This window comes from Temnothorax nylanderi, unplaced genomic scaffold, assembly GCF_030848795.1.
Source record: "Temnothorax nylanderi isolate EJ_2023f unplaced genomic scaffold, tnyl_v1.0 TNYL_tig0214_pilon, whole genome shotgun sequence".
NCBI lineage: Eukaryota > Metazoa > Arthropoda > Insecta > Hymenoptera > Formicidae > Temnothorax > Temnothorax nylanderi.
Window position 1 is genome coordinate 163,189 of NW_027249276.1, and position 22,035 is coordinate 185,223.

At 37.3% G+C, this 22,035-nt stretch overlaps 6 protein-coding genes across 12 annotated transcripts in view; 3 read left to right on the forward strand and 3 right to left on the reverse strand.

Annotated features, from left to right (window-relative positions):
* Positions 1 to 4,386, forward strand: part of LOC139779198 (uncharacterized) — a 102,578-nt gene extending 98,192 nt beyond the window's left edge. For both annotated transcript variants that reach the window (XM_071717484.1, XM_071717483.1), the window contains 3 exons: positions 482 to 657; positions 916 to 1,065; positions 1,338 to 4,386. In XM_071717484.1, the coding sequence (XP_071573585.1) occupies positions 482 to 657; positions 916 to 1,065; positions 1,338 to 1,457 (446 nt within the window). In that variant the 3' untranslated portion in view covers positions 1,458 to 4,386. The remainder of the gene's footprint in view (positions 1 to 481; positions 658 to 915; positions 1,066 to 1,337) is intronic.
* Positions 145 to 7,797, reverse strand: LOC139779200 (uncharacterized). Of its 5 annotated transcripts, XR_011719823.1 has the most exons (9): positions 7,573 to 7,797; positions 7,421 to 7,499; positions 6,823 to 7,354; positions 6,453 to 6,705; positions 6,309 to 6,369; positions 5,492 to 6,232; positions 5,086 to 5,381; positions 852 to 1,111; positions 145 to 767 (listed from the first exon to the last, which is right to left on the reverse strand). XR_011719823.1 is itself a non-coding variant. In XM_071717489.1 (8 exons), exons 1-8 carry the CDS (start codon positions 7,600 to 7,602, stop codon positions 1,040 to 1,042), a joined length of 2,064 nt encoding a protein of 687 aa, XP_071573590.1. In that variant the 5' UTR covers positions 7,603 to 7,797; the 3' UTR covers positions 145 to 1,039. The 5 variants fall into 5 exon arrangements, 4 of the variants coding, with proteins under 4 accessions (XP_071573590.1, XP_071573589.1, XP_071573591.1 ...); XM_071717489.1 differs by having other exon boundaries at positions 145 to 1,111; XM_071717488.1 differs by lacking the exons at positions 145 to 767; positions 852 to 1,111 and having other exon boundaries at positions 4,723 to 5,381; positions 7,573 to 7,674; positions 7,752 to 7,797.
* A 4,351-nt stretch (positions 7,798 to 12,148) lies between these two features.
* On the forward strand, positions 12,149 to 15,486 carry LOC139779214 (MICOS complex subunit MIC13 homolog QIL1). 2 transcript variants are annotated; one of them, XM_071717519.1, is made up of 3 exons: positions 12,149 to 12,382; positions 12,448 to 12,607; positions 12,881 to 15,486. In XM_071717519.1, the coding sequence occupies exons 1-3, from the start codon at positions 12,327 to 12,329 to the stop codon at positions 13,064 to 13,066; spliced, it is 402 nt and encodes a 133-aa protein (XP_071573620.1). In that variant the 5' UTR covers positions 12,149 to 12,326; the 3' UTR covers positions 13,067 to 15,486. The 2 variants fall into 2 exon arrangements, with proteins under 2 accessions (XP_071573620.1, XP_071573621.1); XM_071717520.1 differs by having other exon boundaries at positions 12,161 to 12,340.
* On the reverse strand, positions 13,388 to 16,498 carry LOC139779213 (death-associated protein 1). The gene is made up of 3 exons (XM_071717518.1): positions 16,259 to 16,498; positions 15,943 to 16,042; positions 13,388 to 14,540 (listed from the first exon to the last, which is right to left on the reverse strand). The coding sequence occupies exons 1-3, from the start codon at positions 16,440 to 16,442 to the stop codon at positions 14,381 to 14,383; spliced, it is 444 nt and encodes a 147-aa protein (XP_071573619.1). The 5' UTR covers positions 16,443 to 16,498; the 3' UTR covers positions 13,388 to 14,380.
* A 585-nt stretch (positions 16,499 to 17,083) lies between these two features.
* Positions 17,084 to 18,707, reverse strand: Prosbeta5 (Proteasome beta5 subunit). The gene is made up of 5 exons (XM_071717517.1): positions 18,522 to 18,707; positions 17,978 to 18,134; positions 17,683 to 17,895; positions 17,362 to 17,595; positions 17,084 to 17,267 (listed from the first exon to the last, which is right to left on the reverse strand). Exons 1-5 carry the CDS (start codon positions 18,663 to 18,665, stop codon positions 17,152 to 17,154), a joined length of 864 nt encoding a protein of 287 aa, XP_071573618.1. The 5' UTR covers positions 18,666 to 18,707; the 3' UTR covers positions 17,084 to 17,151.
* A 1,899-nt stretch (positions 18,708 to 20,606) lies between these two features.
* On the forward strand, positions 20,607 to 21,966 carry LOC139779207 (uncharacterized). The gene is made up of 3 exons (XM_071717511.1): positions 20,607 to 20,768; positions 21,393 to 21,552; positions 21,655 to 21,966. Exons 1-3 carry the CDS (start codon positions 20,637 to 20,639, stop codon positions 21,807 to 21,809), a joined length of 447 nt encoding a protein of 148 aa, XP_071573612.1. The 5' UTR covers positions 20,607 to 20,636; the 3' UTR covers positions 21,810 to 21,966.
* The last annotated feature ends 69 nt before the right edge of the window (positions 21,967 to 22,035 follow it).

Below are 22,035 nucleotides of genomic sequence, written 5' to 3' on the forward strand. Positions count from 1 at the left end.
GTCTTAATTCTTAATACTTACGTAATCTTTATTTAATGCTTCATATAAATCTTAGAGTTCATATAATTAATATGATTATTTGAGAGGTGGTTACCTTATCTATTTATAATTTATAAGCTTATAAATAAATTAATATTAAAGAGCTTATTTTTAAATCTTTATTAAATTCACGTAGAGATACATATTATGTGTTATATTAAATATATTAAAGCTATTATATAATAAACTCATTAATATATAAGTCTATAAGCTTCATTTTCATTAATTGGAAAAATAAGCTCTCTACAATTGTTGCTAGAATCAATTTTAATCGCGCGAATATACGCGCTGTCTACTTTGCGCCACTATCGTCGAAACCAAATCAGCGCGTTAGAGGGAGAGACCGATAAGATAACGGTCACATCGTTGCGAAAGTAACGAAGCATTCGCGGGTGTCAATTGACGTTATTTCTAACCCGATGAACTCGGTCGCGTCACGCAGGAAAGATCCTGGGAACGGACGACCCGGGCGGTAGCAAGGGGCTATTGAAGTGGAAGGGTGTGATGTTCGCTCCAAACGATGAGGTGGATCAAGGCACTCAGCACGACCAGGAAGGGGCCGGAAAAGACATCACGGATTCGGTCGCTCCTATCGAAGACCTTGAACAAGGCAGCGAGGTTGGTCCCTCGACATCAAGCTTCCGTTATCTAGTTTCGGATTCTGGCTGGATCGGATTCAGTAGATCTTGCGAGATCCTAATTTCGCAATAAATGATCCCCGCGATGATCTTGAAATGATGTTGAAATGCAAAAATTCAATTTAATATCCGACAAACGCTTCGTTATTCGCTTTGTTGCTTGATTGTTTTTACCATTGGAACACGTGATTATCGATGTCGCGTCGCAATGTTGCGCAATCCGTTCTCGTTGTTGTAGGTGTTCATGGTGGAGCTGACGCGTGGGTGGAACAGCCGGCTGGGCTTTAGTTTGCAGCCGGAAGGAAATCGTACGGTGATATCGGTCGTGCATCCTGACAGTGTCGCGGCCAAGGATGGCAGGCTTAGGCAGGGTGATGTATTACTGATGGTGAGTCTTGGACGTCAAGCTTATCCTCCACTTCTTCACATCTTCCCTTTATAGAGCGTAGATTTCACGATCATTATTGAATTAAATATATTTTGGCGATAAAATAATATTAATTATCTATGGCTCACAACTTCGATCACAAGTTTGCGACAATATTTATATTCCTGATAAATAATATTTATTGAAACGCGTAATTTTAGAATTAAAGGGATTAACATAGACTTGGGGCTATTTTATTTTGAAATTTAAAAAATCGTCTTTTCTTTCCTCAGGTTAACGAGGAGAGCGTGGAACACATGTCAACAGCTGATATAATAGATCTGTTGCGCAAGATACGCGGCTCGATAGGCATCACGGTGATGAGGAAATCCAAACGGAATAATATAACGTGACACTAGTCCAGTGCGTGATCGAAGTAGAAAAACGGAAAGAGAGACGATCTGATTGATATATTGTTCCTTATCAACGAGCAATGGCGAGTTTGGTTTAGACGCGAGTCCAGCGTAAAGAAAGTTTGGCCAGGAAAAAACACGCTGATTTCCTTCAATAATACGTTCATTAAGTTTTGGATAATGAGAGGTAGTAGAAATAAGTAGTAATTATTAAGAAATAGATAGAGATTATAAAAGAAGAAAGTACAATAAGAGGTGTCATGAATTGGCGGATCTTCGACGTCGGAAGAAAGAGTAAACCCGCGACTGTCAACGGCGAAGATCGTTCACGAAGCAGTATCTTCGCAAGATAATTTCGCTCTGTAAAAGACAGTGCTTTTCGCCTTCGACCGCAAAAAAGAGTCGTCTTCGACTCGGTCGATTACAAAAGACTGCCGTCGAGAAAAATTCACAGATGCCATCCAGATAACATCCCCCCGACGAATGTGCGAAGATAAGGAGTCACTCGTTCTTGCGGGATTCTGCCGAAAGGGAACTAAATGCCGGAGACGTGATTAAGATGTTCTGAGGCATCGCATTGAATTCTCGGTCCCGGATTTCGCGCGCAATCAGTCAATCTGGTAACGTAATCCGCAAATCAATATTATTTACGATTGCAGTCTGCTGGAACGTGAGCGAATGACAACGCGATTTATCCCAAAAAGAACATTCGACATGCCGACGTGACAGATTGCGCATTAATTATAGAATAATCGAAGTGCTCTCCCGTAAGTTCGAATCTCTTCGATCTCCAATTATCGACGTTCGTTAATAGTATTCCCGATAGTTTGCGGTGATATTCACGACAAGTGACATTCTCTTATGATTAATGCGTATTTCTCGCAACGAAATCGAATTCGAGAATCAAAACGGATCAATCAAAATACGATTAGAGAGAAACGATATTGCAAAACGAGACGTGGTCGGCTTAGTCGGAACGCAATTATCGATTATCCATCGGGAAAACAATCTTGATCTTTTTTTATGAAACTACGATATATGTTGTGTACATAGCTGTAAAAAATATTCTTTTAAATACGTTCACGAGCGTGAAAAGAAAAACCTTACTTGGGAGCTTGCAGTATATATCTTACATATCTTTGTAAATCATACATATTCCACCAATACTTATCTTAAAAAAAGAGAGAAATACAGAATTCTACGCGAAGGATAGAAATTAAATAGTGGAAGTATCTATAAGTGAATTTGACGCTAATAATATATAATTTTATTTTTCCCTGACATACACTTAAAATAGTTCAACTTAAAATTAAAATTAAAATTGGATTTATATTTTTCCGAAGATGCTAGCAGTTCCTCTTCCGATTCCTTCGAAAATAGAGCTACGCTAAAAACATGTATCGTGTAAATACTGTATTTTTATTCCAAAAAGTGTAACTTTATCGAAAGAGCTTGACGTCTATTACCACGAATTCATACGAATAAAAAATGTGGATTAATTAATTTTACTCGCCCCGCGCCGCCACGCACGAGAAGTAAATCTCACGTGAAATATATAAATTTATCGTGAGGCAGGTAATTAACATTTTGGCTTTAACTTCGTCCATTCGTGATTAGATGAGAATTTACAATAATTAATATTCGCAATTAAAGCGTGTGATAAAGGAAACTCGATGGAGTTTCATTACTCAAGCGAAAGAGATAATCTATTTTCAGGAATTTCTCTTTAACTGTTTAACTGATCAAATAAATTTATAAATAAAGTAATAAATTTAACTATAACGTAAATACTAGGAGACAATTGGCCTTTTTCGCGGCGAAGACAGTCTTTTCGTCGTATTAATATCTAACTTCTTTGAGGCTACTATCTCTGGTCTCTTAGCGAATCAAAAGACAATCTATCGTAAGCGCCAGAAACGAGTGAGTCGTAAATGAGTCGCTGATGAATTTGACGATAAATGAATTGTGACTACTGCTTGTAAGATAATGTCTCACGCATCTCTAATATTTCGATCTTCCCCAAGAAGATCGGCAGATAACTACGCACGGGATAAAAGCTAGAATTGCTTGTAGCGTATACTTGAGGGATGTATCAACGTTCGAGTAACTACCTCGCGCGATGCCATACCACAGCGAAACAGAGACTACTATTAACTGCGCGAATCTGTTTATGGAAAAAGATATTTTATGCCTGGAAACGTGTATTTCCTAATCTTATGTATGTATATCCTTAATCATGTAATGTCAAAAGATCGCAAGAGAAATGATCATTCTATTAAACGGTAAATGCTCCATAAAACGCTGAATACGGGAGCTAGAGGCAGAAGCTTGTTAAAGTAAGCACGAACCAGTTACATTTACATTGTTACATCAACGACGCTTCCCGAGCCGTAGAGAAATTTACGTTCCTATGGCAATGACGCATCTCGCGTGCAAGCGAGGAAAGAGGTGTCGGCACGATATGAAGTTTAACAATCTATAACAGTGCAATAACGTTAAGTAAGAATTAGACGAGAACAATATGTAATGAATGTGATAGTCGTTCCGTTTAGAACGTTAGCGCTGTAAATCTACGAACTTAGACGAGTTTATCGTGTGAATTGCACGGCATGTACATAAAGTTAACTGTACAATTGTATAAATCGATACCAAAGTTGTATTAATATCAAAGTTGTGTAATATCAAAGACGAGTATTTTACTGTGTAACCAATTGTTAGAAACGAGCAGCTATATTTTGACATTACGTTAAGCTTATTAAATTATTGTTAGTATCTATGAATATACATTCGAGATATGTAAGTTTTATCGAAAGTTATGCCGATCGTTTTATCGTTTAATCCCCCTTTCCTGTTTGGTATAGTATTATATATATATATATATATATATATATATATATATATATATTCAATAAAATTGTTTCTTTGGTAACGGCTTCGGTACTTTTCCTATCAACACATTGGAATGACATAACAAAATACATATGTGGATAGGAAATATTGCAAATACGTCGAGTTCTCACGCATTTTTCTTCAACTTTTATTCAATTTTATTACATTTTTTAATCAATTAAGTCGTAATTAACATAAAAAATGTAAATATTTATATAATCAAAATTGTCCAAAATATATTACAATATTGAAAAAAAGTACATCAAATAATCTTGAAATTTCTTAGAAAAAGCAAATAATAATATATTACTGTACAAAATTATAAAATATACTGCACATAAGAAAGCAGAATGACATTTAGTAACAACATGTAATATAATGCTTTTTTTATTTTTATTTGTTCAAAAATAATTTTTATTCTCATAATGCCTTAAAAAATAAATATTATGTATTTCTGTTTTATATCAAAGGCACTATGGATACAAAAATATATACAACAATTGAATATGCAAAAGATTACTTATTTTAATCTAATATGTCTTATTTTTATAATGCTCAACATTTTATAATGCTCAACAAGATATATAAAATGATTTATTTCTAGAATTCAGTTATTTTAATTCTATATATCAACTTATGTTGTTAATTTTCTTTTAACTTTCTTTTCTTCGTTACTCATTTTATTTCTCAATCTAACAGATTTTCTCGCAAAATTGCGTATATTATTCGTTCGAATTACCTGCGACTGCTCCTTCTCACTTTGTGATTTTTCTTCATCCCGCGCAGTTTCGCTGAAGTTTTCATTGTTAAATCCCTTAACTTCGCTAAGCCCAAGCCGAGGTGATTTCCTAGCATTTATCGTCCTATCTGCAATATTTTCTTCATCGCTTAACACAAATGCCATTTCGCGTTCCCGTTTCCGAGGAGTCCAAGTTGTTAGATCTTTGTCCAATGCCTTCATGTTTTCTTTTTCGGATTTTGTGCTGCCAGAAGCATACTCCATCGCTTTATTTAATTGCTCGTGCTTTAATCTCTCTATAAAAATCAAAATTCTTTCATGAAGATTTTAATCGTTCTAATAGAGGGATAACTAAAAAGAAAAATGATTTTTATTTAGATTTTCTTAAATATTAGGAATTATTTACCATAATCTTCCTGAATATCAATATGACTGTCACTGTCTTCATCAAAATGCCCGATATCTTCTGTAATTGAATCTATATCTTCATTGTGTAATTCTTTCTGCCATCTATCTCTAGGCTCAGAATATGCAACCCATTTATCCGAGCTATACTTCGTGTCACTTTTACGCTTCTTAAATAATTTAGTTTGTTCTCCATTTTCTGTTTCTATTTCGGTTATTTCAGAAACTGATCTCTTGTTGTCAATATCCATTTTATTCTCCAAAACATTACACTGTCTTGATCGATTATTAAAAGTTATTTCTTCATGTGTTAAAATACTTTCAGAAGGTAGTTTCTCGATCTCTATATTTTCTGTTTTTATAGTAGAATTAAATAAATCCGGACTAGTTTTATTTAGATGGTTTGAGATATCATGATTGGAAGCACATTGATCGATGGAATCGTCAGACGAGGAAGCTAACTCGACAGTTAGAAAATCCATGGGATTATCGCTAACATACGTTTGCAAAGGACAAGATATGTTCGAATCCGAATCCTCGATATAATTGGCAGAATTCAGTGGCAAAAAATCAGTTTTCTGAGCATCTTTAATAGTCGAATCGTTTTCTGTAACACGATCACTATGTGAAATATCTGAATTTTCTTTATTTAATATATTACGCCTAACAGATACTTTTTGTGAACTATCGTCATGTTTAACTCTTGCAATTAATTGGTCAAAACTATCTTTATTCGTAGCCACTAAAAATAAGAAAAAAAAATAAGAGAGTTTATAATATTTATATTCCAACTACTTAAGTAATTTGAGAATACTTACGATACTTCTTTCTCTGTTGTTCTATAACATTATGGTCTGTGTTTCTATTGACATTTAATCTCTGTAAAAATTTAATATATTAAAATCTAGAAAAAATTTAAGAACAAATGTCCAGAATTGATATGTATAATATAATGTATTTACATTTGATGGTTTCTGTACTTTCTTCTCCAAATTCTCTTCTTCTTCACATTGCTTAATTAATTCCGGGACAGGTCTAGGATGTGTTTTATCACATTCTGCGTTATAAAGCACCGTGTACTTCTGCAATCTACTCTCTAATGTTTTTCTATCTCCTTGAGACGATAAGCCTAATTCCTTCAGTCTCTTTCGTATGACACTATCCTTCATTAAACTTAACACTAACTTTGGCAGTGGTTTACGTTTTGGTTCGCTTCTGGAAATGAGCATGTATTTAAAGAAAAAAAATTCAAAAAATATTAAGATATTCCAATGCAGATCACACAGTAATTTTCTTTAAAAGCTTGAGAGAACAATACAAGATGATGCTTACTTTTTCGGTTGATCCTTTGTATTCTCCCTTTTTAAACAATCATCCAAATGCCTATTTATATTACATTGGGGCACTTCCACTTTGCATACTGGACACGTAACTACCTGACGTCCTTCCTTTAGAAAACCCTTTCTATTCTTCGGCGTAAACATTGAAGGTATTCTAAGATCTGTACTGGTGCTAGGAGTGGATACATCTTGCTGATAATCCTTTCGTCCACGAGGTGTGGTATTATCAGCCGCGAGTGTTGGACTATCACAACTTTTATGTGATACCTCGATTGCATTAAGAACATCTTCTTTCTTACATTCAAAATTGCTTGTGGAGCACACAATTTCAGAGTTATCATTCTTCGCAGTCAATAATTTTTCATTATGAGATTTCTTGTCGTGTTTCTCTTTAAAATTTAAATAATGAATGATAATCTCATCCAAGAGCTTGTTCTTCCTCAGATCTTTCTCGTATGTTTCCTCGGAACAAATTGGACATTGGGTCTTGTAATGCAGATACTTTCTAATGCACAAGGAACAATCTAAAATTACGAGATATGGGATATATGTGTAACAGGTAACAGTGATTCCTTTATAAAATTACTCACAACTGTGGGAGCAGGATGTTATTACACTAGTGTCCATGTACTCATAGCATATCCCACATTGTAATAACTCATCGATACGCTGCAATAACAAAAAGATATACTTTCACTTCACCCTATCATCCTTTTGTAAAGTAAAATTACGTTTTTGGTACCTTCAGCTCCGCGTACTCTGTCGACGACATTGTAAATCCCGAGCTTTGAGGTTAGGACGAACAATTCAACGCCATCAAGTATCCCACCATCACTTCTACAATCTAAACCGTATTTTAATAGAAATCGTTAATTCAATAGAAAAGGTTTTAATAGAAAAAAGGCGAAATTGGGACGATACCAATCATCGGCAGGCCATGCCGCCATCGCGATGATACTTATCAAAGTGTTGTATACATGATGACGGAAGGTCTGTTCTTTGTACATGTACTTTTCATCTTCTCTCTTTTTCTCTCCAACATCCTATCACCTGTCTATCTCATTTTGAGTGCAGATGGTAAAACATAGTGCAGCTGCAAACCATAAGAATAGGAATATACTATGGCTGCGTTCGGGGAGCGCGCTATTATGCCCGTATCAGACTACGGATTGGGATTGAGATTGGATTGAAATTTGACCAATCAGAGCAAAGTTTACTAAACTTGAGATCAGTTTTCTCTGTTCTGATTGATTAAATTTCAATCCAATCTCAATCCCAATCCGTAGTCTGATACGGGCTTTAGCGCTATTGCATCGTTCTATCTTTATCGCTCATCAGGTGTAAAACAAGGATAGAATAAGCAAATAGCGCTGATAGCGCGCTCCCCGAACGCAGCCTATATAGGATCAGTTTTCAACGAATTCCTTCTTCGTAGCTGCAGATATTACTCCTTTTGTGAAATAAAATAAAATATATAATTTGGCATTTTAAGGAGAAAGAGAATAAATAAAAAATATAAAAGCGTAGCTGAGAGAGAAAAGGGAACAGGACCAATGAATCACTGGGTTTCTTTAATTAAACTTTTTTGTACTTCGCTCATCTCTTTTTATTCAACGTTTTCCTGCTGGATTGCTTGCGATCTAGTAAATTACTAGAAATCCCGAGTGCTGAGTGGTGCAATTATAGTAATTTACTAAATTGCAAGCAATCCAGCAGGAAAACATGCACCGTGTGCCACTGGTTTAATATATATTATATATATAATTATATATATAATTATAAGAAAAACGACTCCCGGGCGAAGCCCGGGCACAGTATATACAGTATATACAGTATATACAGTATATACTGTGGCCCGGGTAACCAGCTAGTATTTTATATATTTTATCTCTTTTATTTTAAATGCAGGAAATATAACGTAGAGAGAGAGAGAGAGAGAGAACGAAAAGAGAGGAAAAGTGAGAAAGAAACAGCTTAGGCTACGTTCGGATTCCCACCCGAGTGCTAAAAATCCTATAGTATATGTCACATGCACTATAGATTTTCAGAACCCAGCACGGGGATTCTCTAACTCCTTAAGGACGTTCTCCGGTCCTTATACTAGAGAAAATCGATTTTCTTTAGATTTTCTTGAAACTGTGAATATACGTTAATTTAGGTGTGCTTTATGCGTGGTATAAATTTCAGTACCTCTTCCGGTATAAAAAATAAAGATACTGAGCCTCAAAGTTTCAAAAAAAATTTTTTAATTTAATTTTTTTTTAGTTTTGGCATTTTTTCCTTATAGAACTCGACGAGAGGAGCAACTTTGGTCCTCTTGGCCAACCTCGTATCTCTTACCGTTTGGCCTGGAAAACCTTTTCATTAGTAAAAGTTGAAACTTTGAGGCTCAGTATCTTTATTTTTTATACCGGAAGAGGTACTAAAATTTATACCACGCATAAAGCACACCTAAATTAACGTATATTCACAGTTTCAAGAAAATCTAAAGAAAATCGATTTTCTCTAGTATAAGGACCGGAGAACGTCCTTAACGACAGTTTCGGTATCGTTACGCAGGTATTATATATGGTAAAAAAGCTGCGCAACGATACCGAAACTGTCGTGAAGAAGTTAGAGAATCCCCGTGCAGGTGGGGAATCGGAACGCACCCTTAGATTGTAGCGGGGAGCACACACTTTTGCACAACGCATAATGCGTAAGCATAAGAAAATTGATTGGTCCATACACATGTGCATAAAGAAATAGACCAATCAGTTTTCTTATGCTTACGTATTATGCGTTATGCAAAAGTCTGTGTTCCCCGCTTTATGGCTTCTGCACACAGGACCAGAGAGAAGAATGAGAGCACGGCCCGGTTTTAGGTGATCCGCGAACGCGATACGCCCTCTGGGAACGATGTAAAACGTGCACATGAACTACGTAGCCAATGTCCACGTGGGCCACGGGGTAACACATACGTGCACGATTTAGGTTGCGTTCCGTGCTAATGTCGGTAACGCAAAGTTATTGATTTTTCGTTATGTGAGCGAGCGAGAAGGTATAAGAGCGAGCGAGACAGTAATTGGAGTGAGCGAGATGAGAATAACACATGCAGAAGGCTCGGGGGTGGGGATCTGATCCTGATCGAGGATCGAGCATCGAGTCTTTTCCTTGCGCTCGAATGAAAATTCTTGTTTTGTTCCTCGTAGCTTTCCACTGCTGCAGCTCATTGCATCTGATCCATCCGATTTACCTACTTCAATAGTACAATCGTCAATGAAGCTTATATTACACAACCTGTAACAAACAATATATCAAAATATCAAAATAATCTCTTTTATTCCCTTGAATAAAATATATTTTTATTTATAGTAATTGCTGAAAGAAACTCATCAAATTAAGAAAAGAATTAAGAAAATGTATTATTAATTTTTTAATTTCCAAATTTGATCTTCTCAAAAACTTTATACAAAATTTTTTAATATACATTATTTATTATATATTATTATATATTATTTTATATACACTTTTGCAACTACTTTTCAACTGTATTTGCAATCGATTATTTATTTAAAAACACATACAATTAAGAAAAAAAGAATCTATAAAATGAGCAGCAATGTTATGATATACAATGTAAAATACATATACAGTTGAAAAAGTAATCCTATGTAGGGCGGCAGTGTGGTCTAGTGGTGGAGCGCCAGACTCGTAATCTGAGGAACCAGGTTCGAGTCCACTAGAGCCATGGAAAGTTTTTTCCGAAAGCTGCGCCCCCTCCGTGCAAGATTATAGGCCCCTTGTGCGGAGCAAACTGGGCTCCGTCTTTCGGAAAAGAGACGTTAAACCGTTGGTCCAAAAATTTCATTCAAGGCACGCGACAGTTGCAATGCAATAAATCTTTAATTCATATAGTGTATTTATATAATAAAAATAAATATATTAAATATAATTTAGAGAGTTGAGGATGAGTCGTCGGACACCGACACCGAGGCTGCCACTGCTGCCAGCGGCCAGCAGTCCAGACGACGAAATGTACGTATAAATCTTTCGCGTATTTTGAACGAAATTCAAGAAATGAAAGAAAGATTTAAAACATCGTACCCAACCCTATCCCACTCTCATCCATTTCCTTTGGACCAACGGTTTAACGTCTCTTCCGAAAGACGGAGCCCAGTTTTTTCCGCACAAGAGGCCTATCTTGCACGGAGGGGCGCAGCTTTCGGAAAAAACTTTCCATGGCTCTAGTGGACTCGAACCTGGTTCCTCAGATTACGAGTCTGGCGCTCTACCACTAGACCACACTGCCGCCCTACATAGGATTACTTTTTCAACTGTATTTTACAATTTCTGCAGAACGGTCTTCGTCGGTCTACAAGTTGGTCTTCGTATGTATTTTACATTGTATATCATAACACTGCTGCTCATTTTATAGATTCTTTTTTTCTTAATTGTATGTGTTTTTAAATAAATAATCGATTGCAAATACAGTCGAAAAGTAGTTGCAAAAGTGTATATAAAATAATATATAATAATATACCTATAATAAATAATGTATATTAAAAAATTTTGTATAAAGTTTTTGAGAAGATCAAATTTGGAAATTAAAAAATTAATAATACATTTTCTTAATTCTTTTCTTAATTTGATGAGTTTCTTTCAGCAATTACTATAAATAAAAATATATTTTATTCAAGGGAATAAAAGAGATTATTTTGATATTTTGATATATTGTTTGTTACAGGTTGTGTAATATAAGCTTCATTGACGATTGTACTATTGAAGTAGGTAAATCGGATGGATCAGATGCAATGAGTTGCAGTGGAAAGCTACGAGGAACAAAACAAGAATTTTCATTCGATAAAGTATTTGCTCCCATAAGAACAACGGCGCGCAAGGAAAAGACTCGATGCTCGATCCTCGATCAGGATCAGATCCCCACCCCCGAGCCTTCTGCATGTGTTATTCTCATCTCGCTCACTCCAATTACTGTCTCGCTCGCTCTTATACCTTCTCGCTCGCTCACATAACGAAAAATCAATAACTTTGTGTTACCGACATTAGCACGGAACGCAACCTAAATCGTGCACGTATGTGTTACCCCGTGGCCCACGTGGACATTGGCTACGTAGTTCATGTGCACGTTTTACATCGTTCCCAGAGGGCGTATCGCGTTCGCGGATCACCTAAAACCGGGCCGTGTCGTCTCTCATTCTTCTCTCTGACAGGACGCGGAAAGGCTTGCCGCGCGGCAAGAAGCGTCGCGGTAGCCAATCAACGTGTTGTTTTTCCGTAAGAACCAAAAGTTTATTGGCTACCGCGTCGCTTCTTGCCGCGCGGCAAGCCTTTCCGCGTCCTGTGTGCAGAAGCCATTACTGGCAACAGTGGCAACTCGGTTCTTCCTTCTGCTTTAAAGACGGCGGGCTTTATGTAAGCCTCTTGACAGACGGCGGATGTTCGACTGGAGCGTTTCGGATCGAACTCACCCTTGGCGAAGTAATTTCTGACTGAATAATGGGCATCGTGCGGTTAGTACATTCGCTGAGGAATAGAGAGGACACGCTGTCACGGTATTCGCATGCTGCACTGTTCCGCGAGTCGAAATCGAATCGTGACGAGAGGTTATGTCCCGCAGGTTCGCCGTCAAGGCCACCGTCGTAGGCGGTGTCGTTTACTACAGCGTTCAGCAGGGCCTGTGGTCCAAGTCCGAGGACAGCGTGCAGTTGTACGGGAGACTCTACAATACCATCGCGCCTTACGTTAAAGACAATATCCCTAAGGAAGTGATCAACGAGGTGGGTTCTGTTCAAACTGATAAACGGCATTTTAGCATCCTCAGAGCCAAACCTTCATTTTTCATTAAATGTTAACGTATCCAACATTAAGATCTAATCATAGTCATGTAGAATAATGTATGAACTCGATTTTGCTAATATCAACACTCGAGCAGTCATATTTTTAATTGTACGTACAACAGTATTCGAGCTCTACCTTTATACGAATTCCACGTTTCAACATTTTGATTAGATTCATTTAAGAAAAAGAGATTATTAAATTGTCACGTATAGTTACCACCGTTGCCAAGCACCAGTGACCTCTCCAACTCTATCAAATCATCATGGAACAAGGGAGTCATAGCAAGCATGAAATTCCTGTCGGAGACTCCGACCCATGTGACCAACGGTGTGCAGAGTATTTCGGAAACTATGCGAGGTTACATAGAGCAACAAAGTGTATCTGAGAAAAGTCAATAGCGTTTTCTAATCCTATATTGTGGATTTTAGGAAGACGTAACATCATTGAATATCATTGAGCTGTTGTTAGCTTCACTCCTGCCGTGTTAATTTAGATATCTATACACTGTTAACGGCTCTTTATTCAGTTTTTTTTCTTATTAATTTATTATATGCTGAATAAAAATTTTATTAAGTCAATCAATGATTATCAATATTTATTATGAAATATTTATTCGGCCATATTAACATCAATTTACAGCCAAAATGATCAGATTTTAAGTTATTTAAGTTTAGTTTACAGTAATTTCGACATATGAAAATAATTACACAATCCATGGGTTATGTACATATATGAATATTTATTCCCTCTGAAATGTTATACAAACTGTCGCCAACTATGAATCTCGCTCGACATTTACACGCTTAACTTACGTCAACGTATATTAACATTAACTTACGTTAACGTTAATTCACGTTGACGAAGTGTCAATTCACTCCCTGAAATTCAAAGTGATACTGATGCGTCTGGTTTCTATATTATGGTTCGGACAGATACAAAAAAAGAAAAATAAAAAGACTGAAGGCTGAGAATGCAACTAAATGCGAAAGTTTCGTCATGAGTCGCAGTACATACTGGTCCCCAAAATAGTAACAGTATCGTGTAACTATGTTACAGCAATACTTAATCGTAATAATGTAATCATAGCAAACGTGTCTAGTATAAAAGGAACGATAAGGCAAAGATAAAACGTTTGATAACGAGTCGAAGAACGTACTCGCAAACGGTTCGTACGTGGAATCTTAAATGCCGATACGAGGGATCTCGTGGCGTCAAAAATAAACTTCTTTTTCTTTTGTTTTTAACAACAATATAGTAGTATCTCTCGTGAGGTAATCTAATATTTCAGAGCGTACGAGAAATCGAGTTTCCCCGATCCTTTAACCGATTGGTTACGCGGGTCCTGCCCGTTCTTCATCCTCAGAAATGGACCCAATTCGCTAACATCTCGTAGCTTTCGCAATTGCAATTTAGTTCTGGCTTTCTTTCTCTGAAATTCACAATTTCCGTGTATTTTGTTAGAAAAAAGATCTCGATATTATTCGTCGGTTAAAGGATCGGGGATCGCACGGTGCAAAATGCTGCCGTGCGAAGTCAAAACTCTTCAATTTTAACCCTTTTAAAAACTTTTAAGTACGCTTACGTATGTAATATATACCTATCTCCCATATATATATATATATATTTGTATAATTATAATCTTCTTTTTTTTCTCGTAAACTCAACGGGTGACTCTGTGGGCCAAAGTCCACTAGCACGATGCAAAGTACGGCTCACTTTCTGGGCTGCTGAATAATGATAGGACGCGAAGAGTGCGCCGGTCGTGCGTCGTGCGTCGGTGTGGGCTTCTCGTGGAAGTGCTGCACCGCTTCCGGTGGAAAATCGGCGTTTCCTTTGGCCGGGGCACCGCTGATCATTATCGTCTTCGGCGGACTGCAAACGTCAGAATTACTTTTCTCATTTTTACTACGTACGACTGGAGATAGGATAATATTGAGTTATGGATTACTTTGGCAACACCTTGAAAGTAACATATAAAAGGCGCGCTCGAAAATGTTAATGACAATTAAAAATGATTTTAGAACAACCAATATATTCTTGCGATTGTATATATTTATATCTGGAGGAAAAGATTGGAGATCATTTATCTTATCGATTTCTTGTCGCGTGCAATACCGTTATATTGATGTATTGATAATTGTGATGATTTAGTACGATGAATAAAGATATACGTGCTTTGTTAAGTAAACATTTCTGATATATACATTACTGATACGATATTCAGTTGCGAACTGTTTTATTAATTCTTTAAGTCTTCGAATTAGAAAGTGATCTCAAGAACATATGTTACATGTTTTTCAACGCGGAAATGGAAGAAAATCATTTTTATTTATCATTACAAGCTCCGAGGAATTTTATTGGGATTTTGCACGGCGTGATTAGTCGTCGAATTATATTTAAATCCTTTTCTTCGTTTGGCGCTCCGTATAAATATAATTTAACTCCTTCCGTGTAAATGTTTTTTCAGTCGTAACTCACGTTTAAATTTTCGATTGCGCAACATTGTGTTATGTAAATGCGAAGCGCCGATAATCATAACTTATCGTCAAAATTGGCGTCGCGCAAGAATGGAATAATCGGCCAAGTCGCGCAAATATTTTATGCCTTGCAATTCTTTCACTTCGTATCTAAGAATGCAAAAAAGAAAGAACCGACGACATTGCCATATGTTTGATACCCCGCGAGCCGGATGTATACGTGGGCAGGCTCGGTTTTGTGATTGCGGAGGCCCAGGGGAATAATTATGCATGTCATTAGAAATGTAAGCAATATGTAGCAACAAAGAAGAGGCAATAAAAGATCGCCATTGTAGAAGAAATACGTGTCATTTATCAGTCGTTTCAGGCAGTTGGTTTGACAGTCGATTGACAGCAATATCTAATTGATTGTTAGGACTATTGATTAAAGAGGAAGATTATGTAGAAGAAAAAATCGATGCTACCAATATTTTTTACCGTTATTTAAGTGGCAGACAGTAAAAATTGATAACAACCGTAAAATAGACTCGCATCTAATTCTCATAATATTAGAATGTTTCCTCGGAATATCAGAATTAAATCACATATTGATCTCAATATTGGATTGCCGAATCAATTCTGTGGATGTCGTTAAATCTTTCCGTAGCGTCCCCCTTGAATCCGACCCTACGCGGCGAGCCGCCCCTTGTTTTCGACGCCGCGGGAAGCCGCTAATCGCCAAATCCGTTGAGGGACGGGCGAGATTTTGGTGACGTCGGGGCGACAAACGTCGGGATCGGGATCTCGGTCTACATCACCTGCTCGACGGCTTGCTCTCCTCAACATCCTTGCTGGGCTTCGTCTCGCGCTCGTCCTTCGGCGTCTTGTGCTGCGTTATCCTCATGCCGCCCGCCTTGACTGAAAAAAAAGAGGCAGAAGTCGCGCGAGAGACGCGCGGCGCGGCATTAGATATGGAGCACGGGAGCGGAGGGCCGACCTTGGAAATCGAATCGCGATCGACAGGTGGCACGTCAACGCGCCATGAGAGCCGCGGAATAAACGCGGCTCTAACCCCGTCTTCCCGCGTAGTTTCCGCAGGGCGGACGGAAAAACGCGGACGTGGGAATCGCTAACCTGCCGGGGGATGACCGCCCTTCAGCCTGCACTCGTCCGTGCCGCTCGACATCCCGTCGTTCTCGCGTCGATCCGGAGCCACGGTCGAATTTCCCGTCGCAATACTCGCAATATGCTGTGCCAACACGCACTGACTCTCTCTGCTCTCTCCCTCGCCGATCCAGTGACGATGATAGCGCGGCATCCAATTCCTGCCTGACGCCTTCGTGTGCGTACTGCCGGTACCCGGTACTGCGTCGCGCTCTACGAAAAGACGTAGCAGCGGCAGGGGAGGGGGTAGGGTTTCCACACATATGCCGTTTATACTTCTCTCGCGGTGCCCGGTGCCTCGTCTCGAATATACGCACGGTGGCGACAATAATGATCTACGACAATCTACGTGTTTGGTGTTAACATAAGAAACAAAGATATTTAGACAATAAAGAAATAAGAAATTAAAGTATATAAATTCTTTAAACTCATATTATTTTTATATTAGTTTATAATAATTACGTATCTAATTATTTTTTTTTTAAATTAAGACTTCAGAAATTTACCTATTCGATTTCTTTATATTTTTATAACAAAATATGTATCTGATGATAATTACTATAAATAAGTTCTGGAAAGTTGTCCTTTACTTTTAACGTCTGCTGCGAAACTTTGGATACTTGAGTAACTTGGATTAAAACTTGAAAGAAAGCCAAATAGTGGTTAATGTTTATGCCAGATATTACGTATTGTCACGATTATGGACAAATTGACGTTACAGTGCACATTTGATAAAATTGTTTAATAGTTTAATAAGAAAGCGTTGATTTTACGATTTATTATAAATTACACGGATAGAAATTATTCTGTTTTATTGTGTAAACGATTAATCTGCACGTACAATGCATATTTAATAATTAAATCTAGGAGGAGGAGGTGCTCGGCTCTGCCAATTTTTTCTCTTCACGGTACGCATAATGCAAGTCCTTGGAATCTTGGTCTGAGATATGCACCCAGCCAGTCGATTTCATGTGATATACTGTAAAATAAAATGTATATTAAGTTATTGCGATATCGTACAAAATTATACTACACAATATACCTCTCATCATTTTATAACCGTCATAACCGACCTCTTATGATACCGCCGGAATAGGCGTCTCTGTGTGTGGCGTGGTAGATCGATCTTCTTCCAAGTTCGTATGCCTGTTCGTCAGTTAAATCCCACCGGTAACCGGAATCCAGAACACCAAACGCGAACACTGATCCGGAGCCTACGCTGAAAACCTTTCCCGGAGTACGAGTGCCCTCGGAATCGACGTAGTAAAGTCCGGGACCACGCTTGTCCCATCCAGCCAGCATCATACCTACAAAAGGATTACATGTACGAACTCTTGCATATATCCCATGACTAAATTCTATATATAATGTAAATTTTTAATCTAATATCTCACCAATACTCAGTCCCATTCCTTTGAAATTATAAATCATGTTCGACAGGAGTTTACTCGCTGCCGCGATGGAGATGCGCTCTCTGTTTCTGAGCTCGTACATGCGGCACTGCCTTGCTAAAACTCGATCCCAGTAGACGCAATCTGCGGCACCACCGGCCAGAGTGCCAAGAAGATAGTCATTGATCTCCACTATCTTCTTCATGGTTTGCGAACCTAAGGGACAAGGTAAAAGTCAATCAGTTTTCATCCTGTATAACCTGTATAATTTATCGTGCAAATATATAACGAGTTTTACCAATAAACTGTCCTCCTGTCGCACGCGAATCCACCGCCAGGATAATCCCGCCCTGATATCGAAAGCCCAAGGTTGTAGTTCCATGATCGAACTTGATCTTCAGGTTCTTTCCGGTCTCGTCGGTGCCTTGAGCTATACGACCAAGAGTTTCAGCTGGCTATAATGTAAAAAGAAATACATGTAAAGGATTAAAACTATTTAAATTAAAAGGTCATTTTTAGATTTTAACATAGGAATATTTTATATAATATATAAAATATAATTCTGCAAAGTTTGGCTTGTGCTATTAATTTAAAGAATAACTATTGTCCTAATTTCATACAAGAATAACCTAGAAATACTTGATTGTGTACTTGAAAAGAATCGTAGAAGACACATTCAAAGAATTCAATTATTATCGTTATTAGTATCGTTATTAACAGCTGCTGCGACGTGATAACAATTGTCTGTTAATTTGACAAATTGTAAACCGTAATTTGCGTGTTGCGAAGTGCGATTTGCATGATGCTGCAAATTTGGGTTACGATCGTTATTAAGCCCTCACATTGACGAACGGCGGCACCGCCAGTTGGAGGTTGTTAGTGAAATTTCTGGTGTACGCCTCGACCTCGCCGGCGATCTTGTCCTTTTCTTGCGAATAGCCGAAATCGACGGCGGAGTTGATACCACAAACCTCGGCGAGCGCCATTTTTACCGGAGTGTTGACCGTCGACTGCTTGTCATCGCCTCAATTCCGACTGTTTCCGGTAGAGAGCGCTCGTGCCCATGTCAGCAGTCAGCGCCACAGTCCAGCGCGATGGAAAATCGAACGAGAAATCGAAATCGAAATCGAAAAAAAAAACTTCTTGTCGAAGATTCGCAGGAGTCGAGAATGTCGGGATACCAGCTCTCCAAAAGCAACTTCTTTTATTACAATTGAGTTGCACAAATTGCCTGTGATCGCGGTTAAAGATGTTACAAAATGGATATTTGTACTTAAAGATGTTAGAAATATATATATTGTATTTATTTTTAAGATAATTAAATCGCGGATAGTTCATTTGGGCATTAATTTATAGAGAATGAACGGAGAAGAGGGGGAACACAATAGAATCAATCTTGCAAATTCTTGGAAAAGTTACTCACAGAATCTCTACAAGATTAATTGATCCTTTTATCAATCTGACACATTTTTTCCTAAAATAATTACAACGTATATTATCACTTTTAAGAGAAAAAAATATATAAAAAATGGAATAAGCGATATTGTCATTTTTTATACAATTGCTTTTATAATGAATAAGTAAAGGAGAAAGCATATGATGACTTCTACGATAAACTCTCATTAACTTTTAATTAATGATTAATTGAAGTGGAAAGAATAGCTTGTCGCAAAGTTTCTACGAATAATATAATTTTCTAATCTAATCTTTCTTTCTATATATTAAATATAGATAAAACAATAATTAATCTTTTTTCTAAAAAAAAAGATTAATTATTGTTTTATCTATATTAATAAAATAATAATGAGTATTTTATCTGATAATTAAGTTAACCGGAATTTGATCGAAATCACCTGAAGTTGTAAAATTCTTAACACCCATGCAAGCAGAACAAAAAGACAATGATGGCGTCAAAATGGCGTTAAAAAAATGTTAAAGCCACTTTTAATAATCATTTTGGAGCCATTTTAACACCATTTTGATGTTATTATAATTTTTATATCATGATTGATTTGTGCGTAAGTATATGATAAATAAAATTTAATTTTTCATGTTTGAAAGATGTTCTTTTTGACACATTTTGTACAACCAGGAAAGATGATAGTTTGCTGATGAAATTCTTATCTTATCCAAAAACCAATATTGATAGAAATCACGGAATCAGAAATTAATTAAATAACTATATCAACTATATATCTCCGATTGTACAACTGTACTGAACTTGGAAATTTCTACTTTATTTGCTCAATCTGATAATAGAATATAGGATCTTTTTATTTTTTTTAATGAAAAAGGATATTTTCTCGATTATAATAGCAATCGCATTAAATCGAACACGCTTGAGTTATTCGAAGGATATATGTAAATCCAAAGGTTGATACTGAATGGTTTATAATACCAATTGTGTAACGCATTATTTTTACTTCCTCCTGAAAATATATATATACAAATGCAGGTTTTTTACATTTTCGATATTTTTTATATATTCATTCAATCTTTACGATCGGAGGTAAAACCGCAGAGTCTCTCCGAGAACCGATAAGCTCGCGATGAGTTCGAAGAAGCGATCGAGAGTCTGAAAGCTCCGCTGTTTTCGCCGTAACAGCCTAACGCAGCCAACTTCCATAAAACAGAGCATTTTTATTACTGGCACCTGGGGCGTCAAGCGCTCGTCTCGAATACCAATGGACGGCCCGGTATACTCTTTTCGAGGGTCATCCGCGAGAATTCGTCGACCACGCACGGCCCCGCGCGAACCAGACGGACGGCATACGTGCCTCCGTCGCGGTCGCGTTTTTCTTATTTGTATTCCGCGGGGGAGAAACGCGGTAGGGCCAGCATCGGTGGAGAAATCATAAAAGAGCCGTGTAGATAAGGCACGCTCACCTTGGCGCATCACGCGAGTTGCCCTATAAAAGAGACGGACACACCTCGCGATCCGATCAAACCGTATCGAAATGTCGCGTCCGATCGTCGTCGCACTCGCGATCCTGGGCCTCCTGCAGGCGGCTACCGCCATCGACTTGTCGCAAACGAAGAATGTCCAAGTCGACTTCAGCGAGAGGGATATCGTGCCGAAAACGGCGCTGGTGAGTTAATAATTAATTTATCACACGCTTTACGAAAAGACAAAAATCCGCGAATATGCATATAAATGGCACGGATTAAAGCACGCTTTAAACCGCATCAGATCTCAAGGTGGGAGATCTCTCTATTTATAATTTTATGTGTTGTGTTTTTAATACATGGTGTATATGTTTCTAATTTTTCATACTACGTATAAAATAGAATTCTATTTTAAATTCTGATACAAATAAGAATTAAATTAATTTTTGATTTTAAAATTTAATTTAACTTTCTTTGAAGAAGCATAATGTATCTTACAAATCGTAAGATATGATATTAATTTTTATGTCAGTTTCTTTGAAGGATCAAAATTGTACTAAAATAATCTATATAATCTTTAATATTTACAGAAGAAAATTAACATACATTGATTTGAATGTTTATCTTCATAGACATCATTATCAGTTCTTATGGTGCAAGATAATCTTTAAGACTTATTGTATAAAAATCAATCTAAATATTATGTTATGTATATGCATTCCCTGTTAGAATATAGAAAGATTATAGTTTCGCGAAGAACAGTCCTAGAAAAGTTTCTTGGTGTAATCATTAAGAAAATTCTATGTCTTTATGCCACGTCTGTACAGAAAAGTCTTGTGCCCGAGACACACGCTGCTTCAGGATTCATCGGAAATCTCGAAATTGGAAGAAGATATGCCGACGAATCAGTCTTCCGCCGAGTCATCGAGTTTAACAATCCAACAAACACTGTTCAGTCATCTACCCTATCGCTAACTGTCACTAATGGTGAGAAAAAAAATGTGTTACTTTATGAATCAAGCTTATAATTAAAAAATTTTAAGTAGCTGTAAGCATCCATTGATCTTAAATATATTCTCCTTTGTGCAGGAATTATCCATTACATTAGTGTGGTGAACGACAGTGGCAGCTACGCGGTAATATGCGACGAGCCGGGGACTCTGGGAAAATCCAGAGCCAACATCAATATTCGCGCCTCTGCCAACACGAAATCCTACCTCACGATCGTCGTAGCAGCGCATTAAACAATGCATTCGTATTTGTAACAGAAAAATAAAATTAACATTGCATCTTTTTCGTTTCCCGCGAGAGTTTATTAAACTGTGATAAGAAATTTATGTACCCCCATGTATTCTTGTTCTGCACGAAAATAAAATAAAAGTCTTGAGAGGTCAGCAGCAATATCGTCGTACAGCAATTCACATGTTTGAACGATAAAAAACATTCTCCTAGCTTTATTAACTTTTTTTG

Bases quoted from the DNA above. Each gene is read 5' to 3' on its own strand.
- LOC139779213 (XM_071717518.1), bottom strand. From the start codon at position 16,442: ATGCCGCGCTATCATCGTCACTGGATCGGCGAGGGAGAGAGCAGAGAG. The intron at 16,043-16,258 runs GTTAGCGATTCC...CTTTTTTTTCAG, and splicing joins GGGCGGTCATCCCCCGGCAG to TCAAGGCGGGCGGCATGAGG. The intron at 14,541-15,942 runs GTGATGTAGACC...TGACGTTTGCAG, and splicing joins GAGAGCAAGCCGTCGAGCAG to TCCGCCGAAGACGATAATGA.
- LOC139779200 (XM_071717488.1), bottom strand. From the start codon at position 7,602: ATGTCGTCGACAGAGTACGCGGAGCTGAAG. The intron at 6,370-6,452 runs GTAAATACATTA...AAATTTTTACAG, and splicing joins AAGTACAGAAACCATCAAAT to AGATTAAATGTCAATAGAAA. The intron at 5,382-5,491 runs GTAAATAATTCC...TGATTTTTATAG, and splicing joins TGATATTCAGGAAGATTATG to AGAGATTAAAGCACGAGCAA.
- LOC139779214 (XM_071717519.1), top strand. From the start codon at position 12,327: ATGGGCATCGTGCGGTTAGTACATTCGCTGAGGAATAGAGAGGACACG. The intron at 12,383-12,447 runs GTATTCGCATGC...TATGTCCCGCAG, and splicing joins AGAGAGGACACGCTGTCACG to GTTCGCCGTCAAGGCCACCG. The intron at 12,608-12,880 runs GTGGGTTCTGTT...TGTCACGTATAG, and splicing joins CTAAGGAAGTGATCAACGAG to TTACCACCGTTGCCAAGCAC.
- Prosbeta5 (XM_071717517.1), bottom strand. From the start codon at position 18,665: ATGGCGCTCGCCGAGGTTTGTGGTATCAACTCCGCCGTCGATTTCGGC. The intron at 18,135-18,521 runs GTGAGGGCTTAA...TTTACATTATAG, and splicing joins CGGTGCCGCCGTTCGTCAAT to CCAGCTGAAACTCTTGGTCG. The intron at 17,596-17,682 runs GTGAGATATTAG...ATCCTTTTGTAG, and splicing joins AGGAATGGGACTGAGTATTG to GTATGATGCTGGCTGGATGG.
- LOC139779207 (XM_071717511.1), top strand. From the start codon at position 20,637: ATGTCGCGTCCGATCGTCGTCGCACTCGCGATCCTGGGCCTCCTGCAG. The intron at 20,769-21,392 runs GTGAGTTAATAA...ACGTCTGTACAG, and splicing joins TCGTGCCGAAAACGGCGCTG to AAAAGTCTTGTGCCCGAGAC. The intron at 21,553-21,654 runs GTGAGAAAAAAA...TCCTTTGTGCAG, and splicing joins ATCGCTAACTGTCACTAATG to GAATTATCCATTACATTAGT.